The 21,438-nt window shown below is 40.0% G+C and overlaps 1 protein-coding gene across 3 annotated transcripts in view; it reads right to left on the bottom strand.

Annotated features, from left to right (window-relative positions):
• galnt7 (UDP-N-acetyl-alpha-D-galactosamine: polypeptide N-acetylgalactosaminyltransferase 7) overlaps positions 1 to 15,649 on the bottom strand; it is a 62,370-nt gene extending 46,721 nt beyond the window's left edge. For all 3 annotated transcript variants that reach the window (XM_084043582.1, XM_084043581.1, XM_084043580.1), the window contains exons 1-4: positions 15,350 to 15,649; positions 4,073 to 4,184; positions 2,984 to 3,216; positions 197 to 282 (exon numbers count right to left, since the gene is read on the bottom strand). In XM_084043582.1, coding sequence (XP_083899708.1) covers positions 197 to 282; positions 2,984 to 3,216; positions 4,073 to 4,184; positions 15,350 to 15,475 — 557 coding nt within the window. In that variant the 5' untranslated portion in view covers positions 15,476 to 15,649. The remainder of the gene's footprint in view (positions 1 to 196; positions 283 to 2,983; positions 3,217 to 4,072; positions 4,185 to 15,349) is intronic.
• Between the last annotated feature and the right edge of the window lie 5,789 nt (positions 15,650 to 21,438).

The raw sequence follows: 21,438 nt of genomic DNA, 5'->3' as shown, positions 1-21,438 counted from the left end.
ATAATTGAACTGGGACCAGTGGTGTGGTCTAGGTTTTTTTTTTGAGGTACGTATACGATAATCATTCCCTGCACGACGTGCGCGTGGTCGTGGGTATACGCTAGCGCGTTTTCAATGGATGAAATATAGTAAATCTATGGCAGAGGAGTGGATCCTAAAAGGTCAAAGGTTAATTGCAGAACAAAGCAGTACTTACTCTTCGTGTCGCAGGTCGTTGATGCTTCTGTCCAATGAGATCATGTCGCTGGCCACCATGTTGAAGCCAAACTCCTTGATGGTGGCCTGGTGGGCACACAGACAGGGGTACAAGAGTTACTCAAACTAATAAATACACTTCATCCACTATTCAAAATATATGTAACCTCTTATCTCCAAATTATAACTTTTTGTGTTTTTTCCTAAATGAACACCCTACTTCTGGGGTCTTCAACAGGGGATCCGGGACCCCTAGGGGGTCCTCAGAGCTACTAAAGGTGGTCCGCCAAATCTTTGTGTGAAAGGATGTGTTTTATTACATTAACCACTTGCCCTGGTTAATCCCTTTCTGAGGGGAACATTGGCCGAAAACAGCAGATCTACAAGCTCACAACGCCTCGCGCTGCAAGGCGTTGTGAGCTTGTAGATCGGCTATTTTTGGCAAAGAGGTTTGGTGTATAGAGGGGGAAAGGAGCAGACTAACTACAGAGTGAATCACTGATGATAATTCTGTCATCTATGAAAACTAGGGGTGTGCCGATATATCGTCCCACGATATATCGCGATACGTTTTCGTGACGATATGTATCGTTTTGGGGGAAAAAAATATCGTTTTGAAAAAAAAAAAAAAAAGTTTATTTTTTTGTTTTTAAAAAAAAAAGTTTTTACAATCCTTATAATCACTATTAATCAGGCATGCAAACAGCCCCGAGGTGAAAAGGGTGACAACATGTTGTTGTTTTTTCAGGTCAGGTGTCACACTATTGCCCTATTTGGATTGAAAACGGCTATTGTAGCTGAAAAGCTACAAGTTTGCATGTCTGAATAATGCAAAAACAGAATTATTTGTTTGCATTTACTTTTTTCCTCCCCCATATATTTTCATAATAAAAAAAGTGCGTATCGTATCGTATCGATATCGTATCGAAGTTGTGAGCCAAATATCGTATCGCATCGTTTGGTGAAATTAGTGTATCGGCACACCCCTAATGAAAACGTTTGATCTGCGACACAATTTTATACAATATGTAGTGGGGGGGGGGGGGGGGGGGGGGGGTCTGTGCTTCATCTCTCTCTCAGCTAAGGGGTCCATGGGGGCCAAACGTTGAAGACCCCTGCCCTACTTGATCATACTACAGCGTCACACAAAAGTATCAAGTAGGAACAGATCTACAATATGCTACTTTTGCTATTTTTGAATTTGAATCCTGAAAAGTAACAGTTTTGGACATATGAGGTTTCTGCCCGTCAGAGACGACATAATCACGAGGTTCCGGTGACGTCATGGCCAAGACAGACGTGTGAATCACAAGCTCCGCCGAGCCCTATTAAAAGGAGGAGTTCACCCAAAAAATTACTTATTTTCTATCAATTACACACCCCATGAAGCCTTGATTTCATGGATTTATTTTTGTTTTTGTGGCATTCCTAAGACGATAATTTGATGACCGTGTGTATTTCCGGTAGGAGACACAAATAATCTACTTTGTGTCTCCTACCGGATACATTAGCCGGTAGGAGACGGGAATCAAATTAAGGCTTCATAGGGTGTGCAATTGATAGAAAATAAGTCATTTTTGGGTGAACTCCTCCTTTAAAATAGCCCTAAAAACAATGTAAAATCTAACAAATGATGAACGAAATGTACTGACACGGTCGCTAAAGAATGTTGAGAGACAAGAAATCGATGAAGAAGAGTTCTAGCAGCGGAAACACAGAAGAGTCAGGACCGCGTCCAAACACAAGGCAGCTAAAGCTAACCCAGCTAAAGATAACAGGGCCAACGCAAGCCATGGCTGCTAACGGAGCTAAGAAAGCTCCGACAGGAGAATAGTGACTTTTATAAGGACACGAAAACCTCACTGAACAGACTGGAGGTCTCCATGGCATGGCTGAAATAAAACAACGGGTGGATACGTTGGACGAGAGAGTCACCGTAGCAGAACAAAGAGTGAGCGATACAGAGGACAGAAGCATGCTACATGATGACAGAGGGCTAGCTTACTTGCTAAAGAGGGAGGCTATCTTGGCTTCTAAATGTGATTCTTTGGAAAATAATCTGCGTCGCCACAACATAGGCCTACGGCTGTATGGGATAAAGGAGGGCGCAGAGAAGAGACGATATAATCAAATTGAAATAGTCCAAAAATAACCTCTCAATAAACAATTATGCGGTCAAAAACATTTTGTTTCCCCACCCACACCAAACATTTTACAATTATTCCAAAATGCATGTCAAGTAGTCTCGCGTTACCAGACTGTTGCCTCCCACAATTTTCAAATGTTTCCGGCATACAGTCTGGGACTCGGAAGCTCTGATCATGATTAGAATATAAACCGGATGTGGAGCCTCCTCTCCATTTCCGTTTGGTCTTTACAATCGCGCAAATTTATCCTAATATAAATACAAATCATCTAAGTATACATAGCTTGCTGCTTAGCAGAAATGGAAATAAAAAAGTAAAGTGTAAAGATATTTTAAAATATATTTGAACGGAAGTGCCAGTTTCCTGGTGAAAATAGCTAATCTACAAGCTCACAACAACGTGAATCGCAATGCGTTGTGAGCTTACAGATCTGCTATTTTCACAACTTTTGTGTGACACTTTGGTATGATGAAAATGGAGATACAAGGTTCCTGCCCAACAGCGACAATATAAAACATAAAACCAATTATCAGAGTACGTTTTTTTTTTCCTGATTGTTTGATCAATAAATCGATAGAACAATCAATGCATGATGCACTATCATATGATAAATAACTGATATACGTCACAGCCCCCCCTACCTGGGCGGCCTCTTTGTACTCGGCCCCGAGGATGAAAGGCTTGGCCCCCTCCCCGGGGCCCCCGGGGACCCCCGGAGGCTCGGGCTCCTGGGGCTCAAAGTTTCCCAGGATGCCTTGCTTCAGTGTGGGGTTGGTGTAGGGGTTGGCGTGGGGCTTGAAGGTCACGTACTGCTGGGCCATCACCTGCTGCTGAGCCGGGTTCTGGACGGGCTGGTGGGGGTGGTCTGCCTTTCCTGGAGACACAAGACAAGACACAGAAAGTAATGTGTTAAATTGATGATTTAACTCATTAAGACCTGAAGCCGATTCTACATGTCTCCTAAATCTCAACAGTATTCTGAAAAACATATGTTTCTAATATCAGTGGTGCTCAATATTTTTCATGTCAAGGACCCCCAAAATGATATGTATTTGGCCGGGGACCCCATCTCAAAATATTTTGTTGCAGGGACCCCCAGAAGCAAAGATTTTAGTTAAAAATGTTCGCTTTAAAACAATATATAATAATAATAATAATAATAATAATAATAATAAACTTTATTTGTATAGCACCTTTCATGACATGAAATGCAGCTCAAAGTGCTTTACAGAGCAAGAATACAATTACAGTTACAACCAATTTAACAAAAAAGCAAGAAAAAAAGAAAAGCAAAAGCATAAAACAACATTAAAATAGGCAATACAGTGAGGACTTAAAAAATCAACCAAGGAATCAGCTAAAAGCAAGAGTTAAGAAATAGGTATTTTCAATGGCAACCAAAATGTCATGCATCGTCACAGCACTGACTGTGTCTGTCACTAAAAGAAAGACAAGCTAGAACAAATATCTTAATGAATTATAAATAAATAAATACGTATATATTGTTGCAGAAACCTTTTCATGTTCTTTTTTTCCTAAATGAATCCCCTAGTTCATCATACAATTGTGCGGCACAAACATGGTGGAAAGAGCTGATCTACAAGCTCACAACATGTCGCTTGTAGATTAGATATTTTCACTTTTTTTTAATTTATTTTTTTAAAAGGAACGGTTTTGGACATACAAGGTTTCAACACAACAACCTTTTTATTTGCGCGTGTTCTTCTCACCATGTTTGAGTCTGATGGAGTTGAGGTCCACCTCCACCCCTTCCACATGGGGCCAGGGGACCACCGGCTTAAACTGATCCACGGGGTCCCTCCCTGGCAGCAGACTGTCTCCCTGTAGGCATGGGGGGGGGGGGGGGGGGGGGGGACGGGACGACAAGACAAGGGACACGTTTTTAACCCATTGAGACCTGAAGCCGATTCTACATGTCTCCTAAATCTCAACAGTATTCTGAAAAGCGTATGTTTCTATATCAGTGGTGCTCAATCTTTTTCATGTCAAGCCCCTGAAACAAAGATTTGAGTTAAAAACAGTTCGCTTTAAAAATATATATATTCAAAGATTTGCACACATTTTCACGATTTCAAAGATAGCAGATCTACAAGCTCGTAGCACGGCACTCGGTGCCGCGCTACGAAAAAGTGTAAAATAATGCTTTTTAGCTCAAATCTAAAAATGACACAGTTCCAGGTCTTAATGGGTTAAAGTGGACATGAGGGCTGACACGGTGGCATTTAGAGCAGTGGTTCCCAAACTTTTTACCTCGAGACCCAAAACAGAAATGTGATGTCTCCCCGGGAGTTGTGAGCTTGTAGATCAGCTATTTTCACTCATTCTCTAAAATTGTTTTATTTTTTTTTAAATCTCATTTATGAAATGTCTTTATTTATTTATTTTTTAAAAGGTAGGGTAAGTGATATTTTTTGGTACTTTTTAGTTTTTTTGTTAAAAAGGTTAAAGTACTATATTCTGATAGTAGTCCGGGAGTCATGGGGCTTAACGTGGTTTCGTCGGTTAAAGTTTTTTTCTCAACTGATTCTTGCTGCTGGGGGTCCCCTCTTAAGGATTTAAGAGGGTGCCCGGTGAAATCCCTTGGGCATTCTTTTGAATTGATTTACTGTGCATAACATGTCATAAATCAACATTTTTAATGGATTTTGGTGCTTCGGGTGTGAAGGAGTTAATATCTATGAAATGTTCTAATGAAATGAAATCAAAAAACAAAATTTTACACATCCACGTTCATTGATAAACACTGTAGAAATCAAATTTGAAGCGCTAAATCGATATTTTTGCATAAAATGCAAAAATGACTAAAAGATGGTTGGACTCAAAGGGTTGATATGCATTCATCCAAAAGGAAACATGACCAGTTCCACTATTAGACTTAGTAGAAAGCAGATCTGATGCATTTGATTTGATTTCTGTACATGTTCTATTTCACAATATCACAGTTTAAAGATTAAGTTGTTCTGGGAATGAAGGGGTTAATATTTAAAAGTTTACAAATATTAAATCTAATGCACTGTACACATCCACTTACATGGATACACACTGTAGAAAGCACATTTTAAGCAATTAGATCAAGTATTTTGCATGAAATACCATAGAAGTCTATTTTGGGTGAAATTTTAGTGTTTTGGGCATTAAGGGGTTAATAATAAAAGATGCCCAAGGGATTTCACCGGGCACCCTCTTGAATCCTTAAGAGGGGACCCCCAGCAGCAAGAATCAGTTGAGAAAAAAACTTTAACCAACGAAACCACGTTCAGCCAAAAATCACACTTTGACTCCCGGACTATAGTAATCGTTGCTACAGAGCGTTTGTTCGGTCACAGGGGTCTCTCCAGCTCTTTAGTAAACAGAATATAGTACATTTTCAGGTAGGTGACAGCATTTAAGCCAATCAGGAGAGAGCACTGAAAATGTATTTTCTGTTTAATAAAGAGCTGGAGAGACATAGGACTCCTTTTACTGAACAAACACTCTATAGCAATGAGTACTATCAGAATATAGAGCTATTTAACACTTATTTTAACCAAAGTAAATCATTTACCCTACCTTTAATTTTTTTATTTTTTTTTTTGAAATTTGAAAATATTTTCAAATACTGTCATTCAAAACAAATTAGGAAACAAAAAATAAAGGGATGTTACTCACGACCCACTTTACTAACTCTGAAAGCGTGCAAATGTAACCAAATACGGATCAGAGTTAAATGGGGTATAAGTGATATTTCTTTGTTAAATGAAGTCTTACATACTGTAGATGTAATCATTGCTATAAGTGTGTGTTCAGTAACAGTGTTAAATAGTTAAGGTTTCGAGGCCAATAGGCTCGAAGCCTTATTACATCTGTAAGAGTTCATTATTCTTCCGCCGGTTTTGCCAGTTCTGGCCTAACCGCGTGGTCACTTTTTATGAAATTCGGCAATATGGTAGAGGGCTATGCCAAACGGCGAAAACCCGAAACTCACAAACATTGGCCAAAGGGTGGCGCTGTAGCACTCAATTGAAATATGCCAACTTTGAACAGGTACAACTCATGCCCTGTTTGACCCACAGCCATGAAACTTCGATGCACACATGCGTCTCCTCATGCCTAACAACTTTCACACTCTGACTTTTGACCTCTGACCTTTAGATCTCCCACCATTTCGAATTCTATGAAAAGCAGTAAAAAGCAGTAAAAAGCCTACTCCTCCTGGGATTTATGAGCAATCTGTACGAAACTGTATACACATGAACTTTGGACCAATGCCGACAGACGTAACCAAGCGGATTTTCCATAAGTGAAAACGTTAAGCTTTTATAAGCCAATGAAAATTGCAGCTTTTTTTAAATTATTCATCTGCCCCTAACACATACATGCAGACTCACATTTGTTTGACACTTTGCAATATTGTAGAGGGTCCTTCCAAGTATCACTGAAACCAATCTTACTCCAATTGGTCAAAGGGGGGCGCTATAGCAATTTTTTGAAAATGCAAACTTTAAACAGGCAAAAGTCATGCCTCGTTTGGCCGACAGCCGTTAAACCTGCTTACACATGTGCCTTGACTCATGAGGAACACATGTATCACTTTGACCAGTAAGCTCTGCCCTTAGATTGTCTGCAATTTTGAGCAGTTTGAAAAACATTTAAATCCAGGATTTCTGAGCAATTTGCGTGAAAGTGTGTCATGTGTGTGAACTCCCTTTTCACTAGTTCAGGTGTGTAGGTTCAATAGCTTGATAGCTTAATCATCTGCCTTGAAACCACAGGGTTGCTGGTTCGAATCCCACCTCAGGTAGACTTCATTATAATTGCATTGCACACTACATGACTGTATCATTGAGGAACATATCTATCACTTTGACCAGTAAGCTCCGCCCTTAGATTGTCTGCAATTTTGAGCAGTTTGAAAAACATTTAAATCCAGCATTTCTGAGCAATTTGCGTGAAAGTGTGTCATGTGTGTGAACTCCCTTTTCATCAGTTCGGGTCTGTTGGCCCAATGGCTTAATCATCTGCCTTGATACCACAGGGTCGCCGGTTCAAATCTCACCTCATGCAGACCTCAACTCAATTGCATTGCACACAACATGACTGTATCAATGAATAAACATGCAATTGTTAAATGAAACGCTTATTGAGAGTAGTTGTTTTCAATGTATGATGTACTTCATTCCCTCTTTTGTTTTGTTTTGTTTTGTTGGATTCTCCCTTCTCACTGACCAAGGCTGTGGATTGAATAGCTTGATCAATACAGTGTTAGTCTCATGTGCCAAAGGTCCACGGTTCAAACCCCACTCGTCACAGTTTACATTTAAATTGCATTATACAAAACATGACCCTGTTAATTCAGACATGTGCAATTTTTAAACAATACCATGAATTGCTTTTGAGAGTAGTTGTTTTTTATGTATGACATACTTTCTTGTGAAAATAGCTGATCTACAATCTCACACCTTTTTAGATAACGCGTTGTGAGCTTGTAGATCGACTATTTTCACTAGTTTCCATTCCGAAATGTATTGAGCAGTTTGAAAAACATTTAAACCAAGGATTTTTGAGCAATTTCCGTGAAACTGTGTAAAATAAATGTTTGAGGCCCTTTTTCACAGGTTCAGGTGTGTTGGTTCAATAGCTCGATCGCTTAATCATCTGCCTTGAAACCACAGGGTCGCCGGTTCGAATCCCACCTCATGTAGACTTATAATTGCATTGCACACAACATGACTGTATCAATAAATGCATGTGCAATTGTTAAAAATAACGAGAAATGTATACTTGAAAGTAGTTACTTTTAATGCATGACGTACTTCATTCGCCCTTTTGTTTTGTTTTGTTAGATTCTCCTTTCTCACTGTCTGATCCTGTGGATTCAATAGCTCCACCAGTAGAGTGTGAGCCTCATGTGCCGAAGGTCCCTGGTTCAAATCCCACTGATTACAGTTTACATTTAAATTGCATTGTACAAAACATGACCCTGTTAATTCAGACATGTGCAACTTTTAAACAATAACATGAAATGCTTTTTTGAGATGTACAACATACTTTCTTGTGAAAATAGCCAATCTACAATCTCACAACTTTTCAGATAGCAACACATTGTCAGCTTGTAGATCAACTATTTTCACTACTTTCCATTCCAAGAACACAAAACAAAACTTTATTGCTAAATATTTGTCAACCAGTAATCTAGAGTAGTTAGCAAAACAGAGGCTTGGTTCATAACGGACTGAAAAACCTATAGATATCAACAGACACCATCAGGGAGGCTATATTTCTAGTTCAATAAGAAGAGAGGCAGCCTGTGAATCCATAGGTCGCTTGTTTGATCCCTGTCCCCAACAATGCATTGAGGTGATCATTATTTGGAATTCTTACTTTGTTACAAACATACTACATTGAGGACAAGGGTCAAGTATTTCCCGATTTTAAACTTTCTTTTAATGTGCTCAAGGTCTGTAGTAAGGTCAAGTATCTCGGCCATTTTATTACAGAACACATGACAGACGATGATGATATTCACAGACAGTGCTGTAGGATGTATGCGCAGGCGAACATCCTCGCACGTAAGTTCAGCATGTGCTCTGAAGCAGTCAAGATCACTCTGTTCAGAGCTTATTGCACACCACTCTACACTGCCCACTTGTGGTCAAGGTACAAGAGAGCTAGTTTTCAGAAATTGCAAGTTGCATATAATGATGCAATGAGAATTTTACTCAAAAGGCCTAGATGGAGCAGTGCAAGTGAAATGTTTGTGGCTGCAAGAGTCAATACTCTACAAGCTGTTCTTAGGAATCTAATGCACAGATTCATGTGCCGTTTGGATGAGTCTGAGAATAGCATCATTGTCAATATAAATAATCCTGTGAAGAGTTGCATCAGATATACCTCTAGTCTTAGGAGACATTGGCTTAAATGCTTGTATTTATAACCGTCCCAATTTATTGTGTAAAGGACAGTTTTTAAATCATGTTTATTGTTGTCTGTATTTGTGCGTATCTATGGACCTTGAGTCTGCAATAAAGACATTCATTCATACTCCTGGTAGCCTGTCTGTCTGTCTGTCTGTCTGTCTGCCTCTCTCTCACTCTGTCACTGTCTGTCTGCCAATCTGCCACTCTGTCACTGTCTGCCAGTCTGCCAGTCTGCCACTCTGTCACTGTCTGTCTGTCTGCCAGTCTGCCAGTCTGCCACTCTGTCACTGTCTGTCTGTCTGCCAGTCTGCCACTCTGTCACTGTTTGTCTGTCTGTCTGCCAGTCTGCCACTCTGTCACTGTCTGTCTGTCTGCCAGTCTGCCACTCTGTCACTGTCTGTCTGTCTGTCGGCCAGTCTGCCACTCTGTCACTGTCTGTCTGTCTGCCAGTCTGCCACTCTGTCACTCTGTCACAGTCTGTCTGTCTGCCAGTCTGCCACTCTGTCACTGTCTGTCTGTCTGCCAGTCTGCCACTCTGTCACTGTCTGTCTGTCTGCCAGTCTGCCAGTCTGTCACAGTCTGTCTGTCTGCCAGTCTGCCACTCTGTCACTGTCTGTCTGTCTGCCAGTCTGCCAGTCTGCCACAGTCTGTCTGTCTGCCAGTCTGCCAGTCTGCCAGTCTGCCACTCTGTCACAATCTGCCACTCTGTCACAGTCTGCCAGTCTGCCACTCTGTCACTGTCTGTCTGTCTGCCAGTCTGCCACTCTGCCACTCTGCCACTCTGTCACAGTCTGTCTGTCTGTCTGTCTGTCTGTCTGTCTGTCTGTCTGTCTGTCTGCCACTCTGTCACAGTCTGCCAGTCTGCCACTCTGTCACAGTCTGCCAGTCTGCCAGTCTGCCACTCTGTCACAGTCTGCCAGTCTGCCACTCTGTCACTGTCTGTCTGTCTGCCAGTCTGCCACTCTGTCACTGTCTGTCTGTCTGCCAGTCTGCCACTCTGTCACAGTCTGTCTGTCTGCCAGTCTGCCACTCTGTCACAGTCTGCCAGTCTGCCACTCTGTCACAGTCTGCCAGTCTGCCACTCTGTCACAGTCTGCCACTCTGTCACAGTCTGCCAGTCTGTCACAGTCTGCCAGTCTGCCAGTCTGCCAGTCTGTCACTGTCTGTCTGTCTGTCTGTCTGTCTGTCTGTCTGTCTGTCTGCCACAGTCTGTCTGTCTGCCAGTCTGCCAGTCTGCCACTCTGTCACAGTCTCCCAGTCTGCCACTCTGTCACAGTCTGCCAGTCTGCCAGTCTGCCAGTTTTCTCGAAACCGCTCATTGCTGCTTGCAGCTATATTTCTATATTGTGATAGTAATCATTGCTATAAAGTGTTTGTTCAGTAGCAGTGTTAAATAGCAAATAATTGCTATAGAGTGTTTGTTCAGTAACAGTGTTAAATAGCTCTATATTGTGATAGTAATCATTGCTATAGTGTGTTTCAAAGAAAATTGGAACTGGAACACTATAAAAACACTTCCCTTAGTCACAGGAAAATAGATAAAGGAAAATAGGTGATCTAAATTACAACATTGATTCTCAAAGTGGGGTCCGGGGACCCCCAGCTAAATACGGTAATATAGCGTCACAATCATTTTAACCACTTTAACCATATTTTATACATTGGCTATTCAAAAATAGAAGTTATACAATCTCATAGCGTGTCATTTTGTGCCACGCTATGAGCTTGTAGATCTCCTATTTGTTTTAATTTGTGAAAATATGTGCAACTCTTTTAAATCTCTGCCTCTGGAGGTAGCTGGCACAAAGTATTTTTGAGATGGGGGTCCCCAGCCAAATATATATAATTGTGGGGGTCCTTGACATAAAAATGTTTGATAACCACTGATCTGCAAGCTCACAACCCAGTGTTCTCAGTGGCCCACTACTGGTTACCTATTTAAGTAGGTAGGGCAGGGGTCTTCAACAGGGGGTCCGGGGCCCCTAGGGGGTCCTCAGAGTTACTAAAGGGGGGCGGCCAAATCTTTTTTTTTTTTTTTTTTTTTCATTAAACTAGCATCCCTATTCTGAGGGGAAAATTTGCCGTAAATAGCAGAGCTTGTAAATCGGCTATTTTCGGCAAAGTAGGTTTGGTGAAGAGGGAAAAAAGAGAAGACCAAGTACAGAGCCAGAGGACAAGTTTACAAAGTATTGAGGGTTTAAGTGGTTAAATCAGACCCAGAGAGAGAGAGAGAGAGAGTGTTACGACACGCTTTGATCTCGCATCAAAGCGGGCCTCTATGGGCTGTAAGTTCCAAACATTGGAACTTCCTCATTGAAATAGAACGAGCATTTCCGCATTCCGTTTCCATATTCCATTCCAACTATGGGAGTCAACGCTAGTGTCGTCACTCTCATATTAGATCACGCTGGGGAGGTCTGGGGAATAGGATGGTTATTTCAAATAAATAATAATGTTTGGTCTTAACACGATGCTTAACACAGGACATACATACTCATGTACAGTGTTAGATTTTTTTTAAGGAGAAGGTATTATGTGAGATAATATAAAATGGAACTGGTTGTTTGAAAGAATGGAACGAGCTAAAATCATTTTTGTTTGTACACTTTATTGTTCAATGTTGCTCCCACATTTTTACTTTTGATCAAAATGATAGTGTTTATGTACTCCTTTTAACATAGAACATCACTTGTGCCTTATTGTTTTTATTATTATATAACATAAGATGATGTTTGGCAACATATGTGTCTATTGTTTGTCTTTTGTTTTGTGTGTTGTTTTGTTCATGAAAAATGAATAAAATGTGAAAGGGTTAGTGAAAAAAAAAAGAAAAAGACCTGTAGGGGTTCATTTGGTTCCATTTTCCACACTCAAGAGTTCAACTCATTTACAGTGTCAGTATTTGACAGGGCACCACGAAAAACATAGCCTGTGTGTTAGTACAGTGTGATTTATACCCATATAACAAAGCATTGCATATGTACTGTGTCAACACTACGTTAAACACTGAGCAAACACCAGGCACCACTCATGTTTGCTGTGGCATCCGTGTGTTACACCCACAACCGTGACCTGTAGATTTATGTGACCCACAGTCGCTCTTTTTGCAACGTTTTAGGCCAGTGGTTCTCCAGTGCAGTGGTAGAAAAAGTACTCAAATGTTTTACTTCAGTAAAAGTATCAATACTGCAATGTAGAAATACTCTGTTACAAGTAAAAGTCCGGAATTAAAACTTTACTTGCATAAAAGTACAAAGGTATTGGTATCAAAATGTACTTAAAGTACCAAAAGTAAAAGAACCCATAATGCAGAATGTCCCGTGTCCCAAGTTTTCAAATGTATAAAATGTATAATAATCTTCTGAAAATAGCAGATCTACAAGCTCACAACAATGCGTCGCATGGTGAGCTTGTAGATCTGCTATTTTCAAATGGCCGAAAAGTAAAAGGGCTGAAGTGGTTACTGTATGTTTTGTAATAATAATCAAGATCTACAAAGTAGCTGTCAAATAATTGTAGTGGAGTAAAAGTACAATATTTGCCTCTGAGATGTAGTGGAGTCGAAGTAAAAGTACAGAAATTTGGAAATACTCCAGTAGAGTAAAAAATACCTAAAACTTGTACTTAAGTGCAGTACTAGAGTAAATGTACTTAGTTACTTTACACCACTGGGGGTCCCCACAATATTCAGGAGGGTCCCCAGATGACAGTGAAGTGACAAGGACTTGCAAGACCTTTTTAATACCTCTAAAGAAAAGAAAAGAGAAAATATACAAGCTCGTAGCGAAAATATATACAAGCCTGTAGCGCGAGCTTGTAGATCTGCTATTTTTGAAAGAATCTTGAAAATGCGAGCAAATCTTTAAATATATATTTTTAAAAGGCAAACATTTTGAACTGAAATATTTGCTTCTGGGGTCCCTGGCACAACATATGTTCAGGTGGGGGTCCGCGGCCAAACGTATATCAATTTAGGGGTTCCTTGGCATGAAAAAGGTTGAAAACCACTGCACTATTTAAAAAATGGTCCCCCTAGTGGTCACATAATTCGATAGGGCCACCTATGTCGACGCAACAGCGATGGCTCGAGCCATGTCGGCTGACGCGCTGTGATGATGACATATGCGGATATGAATCCTGGAGATGTTCCAGTGTGTAAATGCTGCTTAACAACAACTCAAACACACACATGATATCATTAAGTTAACTATTAGAATACATTATATTTATCTCAGTGGGAAAGAAAAACGGTATCTCCTCATTCAATGGCTATGGATACCATGGTGTAAAGTAACTAATTACTTTTACTCAAGTACTATAAGAACAATTTTGAGGTATTTTTACTTCACTGGAGTATTTCAAATGTTCGATACTTTTACTTCTACTCCACTACAGCTCAGAGGCAAATGTTGCACTTTTACTCCCCTACAATTATTTAAAAACTTAGTTACTACAGTAATTACTTTGTAGATGTTGATTATTATTACATAACTGCAATAATAACTGTGGTTAACATACATTAACCACATTCAGCCCTATATACATTTTGGCCATTTGAAAATAGCAGATCTAAAGATCTGCTACAAGCTCACAATGGGCGTGTAGATCTTGTAGATCTGCTGTTTCAAAAGATTTGTATACATTTCATAGATTTATAAAACCTGTGAGGATGGGACATTCTGCATAATAAGTACTTTTACTTTTGGTACTTAAAAGTACATTTTGATACCAGTACTTGTGTACTTTTAATCAAGTACATTTAGAATTCCAGACTATTACTTGTAACAGAGCATTTCTACATGGCATTGATACTTTTACTCAAGTAAAAATGATTGAGTACTTTTTCCACCAATGATGAATACCCACCACTTCTCCATGACAACCACCGTGCTTCTGTTTAGCCAGAGAAGCTAATGATCACCATCATTAATCATAATGTGATCATAATAACTACAATGGGATCTATCATTATAGTGAATCTGTAATGTTGTGTTTGGTATGACTTCAACCATAGATCAGACCTCATCTACAGCTCACAACGTCCAATCTGATCACATTTACTCTCCACACATCCATCTGATCCATTTGTCAATAATCCATCATCAAGTAAAATCGATATGTTATGATGTTGATACAAACGATATTCGATGGGTTTGGGGGGTACAGACAGAGACACCAGACCCCCAAAAATACCACTTTACATCTAAAACTGAACAACAACATTTACAGTTTAGATTTGCTGGATCAATCTTTTTGCCCATGTACCAGCAGCATATGATCGATTTATGATCGTATGCTGGTACATAGGTACAAAAATAAAATAATTTAAAAAAAGGTTAGTTTGAATGTGACCCGGTGTGGTGGTGGTGGTGATCTAGCCTTGGATCAAGACTAGCCATGGTTCACATGACGCTCGTCTATCACACGCGTCATGGAACCACTTGTTCCTGGTTTGAGAATGTTTTACATTTACAACCGGTACATCTACATCAACGTTCAGATTTCAAATATAAAGCGCTTACCCCACGGCCACGGATGTAGCAAGTTAAAACGCCCGGGTATAAGTACCCGTTGCATCCGTATTGTTCAATAAAAAGCATTTTAATCCGATCGGCGGCCATTTCCTATTTCTATTTGTGTTTTGTATATAATGTATCAGAGTGCATTACACCTCCCAACCGATAGGGGCGCGTAGTAGAAAGAATATGGAGAAAATTCGGAGAAAATGGCCACCGATCGGATTAAAAAGCTTTTTATTGAACAATACGGAAGATACGGGTACTTAAACCCATGCGTTTTAACTTGTAACATCCGTGACCGTGAGGTCAGCACTTTATATTTGAAATCTGAACGTTTATGTAGATGTACCGGTTGTAAATGTAAAACATTCTCAAACCAGGAACAAGTGCTTCCATGACTATCATGATATGACAGTCATGTTTCAGGGTTAGATCAAGACTAATCATAGATGTATTTTCTATCGATTTTGACATTTGTATATCTTCGAGAGTAAAAGTCAGACTCGGTCAAATACATCTATGATAGTCTTGATCCAAGGCTAGTTAGTGGTGATCCATCCATAGCACTCACCTGTTTGTGTTTAAAGGGGTCCTCCTCGCCGGGTCTGGGGGACAGGGAGCTCCACAGCAGCACCAGACCCAGGAATGTGGCGATCACCGTCAAACTGCGTAAAACAAAGCCCACTTTCAGCCTCATGCTGGAGGATCAGGACGTGTGAGTGTGTCCTGGAGGAATCTGGAGTGTTCTATGTTTAATCTGACACACACATACACACACACGCCTCTCTCCCAGACACACACACATACACACACGCTTGCGCGCACACGCAAGCTGCCAAGGCTGGTAGGCTACACACAGTGAATCGATGAGTGTACCGCCTCGAAGTGTTCCCACCCACAGTCAGTGACCCCGGACACCAGGCGGGAGCCGGGTGGATGTGACTTCCACTGGAGGACTTCAAAATAAGAGGCCATGCTCCTTGACATTTTATTATTTTTAATCCATACAACAAGAACTGGAAATGTAACTAGAAACCAGGGGAGCAAATGAAATGATAGCAGCTTGCGGTAAGCTAAACGGTACAAACAGCAGTATTAAATAACTGCAACTTCTCTGAACACTGTCTCAGAGACATAGCGAATTTCATTCTGTTTTTTTTTTTTTTTTTTAAATCATTCAAAACCGGGAACGCATCTGTGTAACCACTTTAACCATTATTTTATACTTTGGCTTTTCAAAAATAGCAGATATACAAGCTCATATGCGCGGCACCGAGTGCTGCGCAATGAGCTTGTAGATCTGCTATTTTTTAGAAAAATCGTGAAAATTTAAACATTAAACATTTTTAACTCAAATCTTTGCTTCTGGGGATTCTACAAATGATTTGAGTAAAACATATATATATATTTTGAGAAAAAAAAAAATATATATATATATATATATATATATATATATATATATATATATATATATATATATATATATATATATATATGTATATATATGTATATATATATATATATATACGTATATATATGTATATATATGTATATATATACATATATATATATATATATCACGGTGCAGGATTGGTCAGTGTCCAAACCTCACTTGTAACCGCCCCAAAAATCACACCCGGTGTGAAGTGGGCGGTGTGGTCACAGTGGTCATCACAGTGATGGAAGTGATTCACTTAAAAAAAACATATAAGTGTTTTTTTAAGTGCATAGTCCTATTTATAGGGCTATGAACATGTGTCATGTGTTTCTAGCCAATCACAGTCCTGATTAGAGTCATGGTGGCCAATCACGGTGCAGGGTTAGGGGGGTACACTGGTGGCCAATCACAGCGCAGGGTTGGGGGGGTGCAATTTGGATCGATGTCCAAACCTCACATATAGGGGCGGTTGCACCGCCCAAAAATCCTCAAAAGTGTACTTAAGTAGGCCTACAGTACTTAAGTAAATGCACTTAGTTACTTTACACCACTGCATCTGTGTCATTACCTGGATACAGTCCAACGACAGACAGACAGACAGACAGACTTAACTGCAAATGTGACTGAGCAACTTTTACTTGCAGTGTAGTCATATTTGACCAGTATCTTTGTTTGACTCAAGTAAGTACTGGAGTTGAGTTGAGTACTGTCTGAAAGGCTATGCCAGTAGTCAGTGGTATAAAGTAACTTAAGTACATTGATTGATTGATGTACTTTATTTAGTAAGACATGAGAACAGTACATGACAGTACATAACAGTACATGGAAGTACAAATTCACAATACAAGGTCTACTAAACTGGAAAGCTCATTAAGCACTAAGCTTGTTTAAGATGAGATCCCCAGGCACACATACTGTATCATGATGACATATAATAGACAGGCAGATATACACGCTACTATACAGAATGTCATACAATCAGTTTACAGGTTACTGGTATGAAAAGTGAAAAATATGTACTGTACAAAAGAAGAAAGAGAGGGGGGGGGGGGGTAGGGGGGTAGGTTAGGTTAGGACATGGGTTAGGTTAGGACTTGGACAGGGGGCATTTTTGAATTGCAGCCTCCTGAAGGTGTATCTTTAGGGCAGTTTTGAAAGTGAGTAGGGTTTTACACTCCTTTACTCCTTTTGGTAGGGCATTCCACATTTTTGATGAATAGCATGAGAACGAGTTAATTCCCTTTGTTGAGCCAAATCTGGGTTGCACATGATTTGTGGAGCTGCCTCTGGTGTTATGATCATGGACTTCATTAACATTTAGGAAGTATTTAGACAAATACAGGGGGATCCCAATGTTGTGGTGTATCTTGAAGACCAGGCCCATAGCAAGTTGCTGTACTCTGTCCTCAACCCTAAGCCATCCAATCCTAGCAGGGGTTAGATGGGTTTTGTGATTGAGGCCAAGAAGTAGCCTTACAAGTTTGTTTTGGGATGTTTGGAGCCTTGTTTTTAAGGCCTTGGAGGTGTTGTGATACCATGAAGTGCATGCATAATCATAATGACCTTGTATGAGGGCCCCTGCAAGAATCTTCAGAGTATTCTTACTGACTGGACGATCAATCCTTCACAAATAGCGTGTTGTTTGGTTGACCTTTTTGATCGTTCTTTCGGCGTTTTTGTTACCGGAGAGGTTTGCCTCCAAGATGGAACCCAGGTAGGTAATTTCCTCCTTTCTTGTGATAACATCATCACCCACTTTGATCGTGAAACTCTCAGCCTTGCTAAGGTTAGGACTGGACCCAAAGAGGATGGATTCAGTTTTACCCAGGTGTAATGAAAGTTTGTTGTCGGAGAGCCAGATGCAGATCTTGTTGAGTTCAGTGCTGAGAGTTTTCTCAACCTGCAGCCTGTCCCTGTCCGAGACGAGACCAGCAGAGCCGAGTCATCGAGATCCAGCTCCATCTTCTTCGTCCAACTTCGTCTGTTGCTGGGAGTTGTTTAGTTTTTATCCACAGATCGTTGTTGCTAATCTTGTCCGGCCAGTGTATATTCAGGATTCTTCTGAGACATTTGTTGATGAAGGTTTGCACTTTATTTATTGTTATCTTTGTGATTCTCCAGGTCTCTGACCCATAAAGCAGGACAGATTTTACATTGGAGTTGAATATTCTGATTTTGGTTGTTTGCTGTGTCTCTCTAGAGCGCCAGATGTTCTTGAGAAGTAAATATGCTGTTCTTGCCTTGCCTATCCTAGCTTTCACATCTGCATCCGTACCACCCTGGTTGCTGATGATACTCCCCAAGTAGGTGAAGGACTCTACCTCTCCTATCGTGGTGTCTCCTAGAGAGATTGGTTCTGCCCTGGTCGTATTTATCCTCATTGTTTTTGTTTTTCCTTCGTGAATATTGAGTCCTACTTGTGTGGAAGTTTCTGCAAGTGTTTTGATCTTGTCTTGCATCTGATGGTGACTATGTGACAATAGTGCCAGGTCGTCTGCAAAATCTAAGTCATCCAGCTGTGTCCATAATGTCCACCGGATTCCATTCTTCCTTTGTGCTGTTGTTGTTCTCATAATCCAGTCAATGGCTAGTAAAAAGAGGAATGGGGATAATAGACAACCCTGTCTAACCCCGGTCTTGATCTCAAACTGGTTTGTGAACTGTCCCTCGTGTATCACTCTACAGGTCATTCCAGAATAACTGTTTTTAATTATGTTCACTAGCTTAGTGGGAACTCCATTGTGTCTCAGTAGCTTCCAGGTGGTCTCTCTATGTACACTGTCGAATGCCTTTTCGTAGTCGACAAAGTTGACATAGAGCGGGGAGTTCCACTCTAATGACTGCTCTATGATTATACGAAGAGTGGCAATCTGGTCGACACATGACCTATTCTTTCTGAATCCTGCTTGCTGATCTCTTAGTTGTTGGTCAACTGCATCTTTAATTCTTTCCAGTTTGACTTTATTTAGCACTTTTCCTGGCACAGAGAGTAGGGTGATCCCTCTATAATTATTGCAGTTTCCCAGGTCTCCTTTCTTTGGGAGCTTGTTAATAAGGCCCTCTTTCCATTCTGATGGTATGGTTTCTTCTTCCCAGATCCTTTTGAAAAGTGGATACAACAGGCTCACGGTGGTATCAACATCTGTCTTTAGGGCTTCTGCCGGGATGTTATCTGGCCCTGCTGCTTTTCCATTTTCAGCTGTTGTACAGCTTTCCTGATCTCCTGCTTGCTTTGAGCGTATTGATCATAATTGGGTGACATAACATGTACTCAAGTAATGTAGCCTTAAGTAAAATGTTGGGGTGTTTTAATCAGTATTTACAATGTTCAATATTTTTACTTCTACTCCACTACATCTCACAGGAAACTATTGTACTTTTACTCCACTGCAGTACAATTACACAAACACTTAAGTTACTAGTGATTTTGTAGATTCTGTAGATTTTGATTATTACAAAACAGCCATATATTTCGGCCAAGCAGATCTACAAGCTTACAATGTGTCTGATGCAAGGCATTTTGAGCTTGTAGATCTGCTATTTTCAAATGATTTTTAAACATTTTGAACTTGTTAAATAATGCACAATGAGTACTTTTACTTTTGGTGCTTTAAGTATATTTTAATGCCGATACTTTTGTACTTTTACCCAAGTACATTTTTAATACGGGACTTCTACTTGTGACAGTAGTCTACAAGCAGTGGTGCTTAGAGTAGTGGAGTCAGAATGTTCTCTGCTGGACAAATGGTGTAATTACACCATTTATTTCTGTATTCATATTTTATTCGAGGGCAATATTGTCCGATACAGATATATCTGCGATGGGCCAATATATGCAGACTTTATCAAAGGACTGATACATTGGTAAAGGGCCCTATGAGACATTTACAAGATATACATATATTAAATTACCCTGCAATAACTTATAACCATATATAATACATTAGTGGTTCTCAAAGTGGGGTCCGGGGACCCCCAGGAGCCGTTGAGGGTCTTCCAGGGGGTCCCCAGCAAAAATCTGTTTAACCCACTTTGACCCAAATGTACTTAAAGTACCAAAAGTAAAAGTACTAAAATGTTTGAAAACAGCTGATCTACAAGCTCACAACGCGTCGCATTGCGACGCGTTGTGAGCTTGTCATGTATAAAATAGGGCTAAAGTGGTTAATGTATGTTTTATAATGTAATACTTTATATCTGCAAAGTAACAATTAACTTTTCAAATAATTGTAGTGGAGTAAAAGTACAATATATTGCCTCTGAGATGTAGTGGAGTAGAAGTAAAAGTACCTCAAAACTGTACAGTACTTGAGTAAATGTACTTAGTTACTTTACACCACTGGTGCTATGTAATGTATTGGACTATTTATTTCTATTGTGTGTTGCAGGACCACATTGGAAGTGTTTTATTACGCTTTTATGTGTATATGCTGGGTTTAAGTTATATTGTGTTTACTCATATTTATTTGACCAAAATCAAATCATACATACACTGCTCATATTGCCATATGCAGTGTTGTAAAGTAACTAAGTACATTTAATCAAGTACTGTACTTAAGTACACTTTGGAGGAATTTGTACTTTACTAGTTACTTTTCAGATATGAATTATATTATACCCTACCCCCCCCCCCCCCCCCCACCCCGTTTTTTCTTCTCTTGTACATATTTTTCACTCTTCATACCAGTAACATGTAAGCTGATTGTATGACGTTCTGTATAGTAGTGTGTACAGTATATCTGTCTGTCTCTTATATGTCATCATGATTTGTGTGCATGGGGATCTCTTCTTAAACAAGCTCAGTGCTTAATGAGTCTTCCAGTTTAGTAGACCTTGTATTGTGAATTTGTACTTCCATGTACTGTTGTTCTCATGTCTTACTAATAAACTACATCAATCAATCACCCTGTCGGGGTTTATTTCTCAGTAATGACCTGCTCCCCTTCGCCTAACTGCCCTAACATCTTCTGGCTGTCACCTTACCCTATATCGACCACTAGGAGGCAGGAGTGTGCCAGGATAAGAAAGTCCAAAGCTCATTCTGCAGACAGAATATCCCATCAATTTCTTATTTTTCAGCTAATTGAGTTATTGTAAACATCGTAAGAGCCGACACGTCAAAAGAAAACGCCATCTATTTGGTAAAAAAAAACTAAATTTACTTAAAATATTAAATAACGTAATTTAAAAAAAAAAAACACACACACAAGTGACACAACTGC

This window comes from Gymnoscopelus microlampas, assembly GCF_963454915.1.
Source record: "Gymnoscopelus microlampas genome assembly, chromosome: 2".
Classification (NCBI taxonomy): Eukaryota; Metazoa; Chordata; class Actinopteri; order Myctophiformes; family Myctophidae; genus Gymnoscopelus; species Gymnoscopelus microlampas.
Note: the sequence above shows the minus strand (reverse complement) of the source record. Positions and strands in the feature narration are given on the sequence as shown.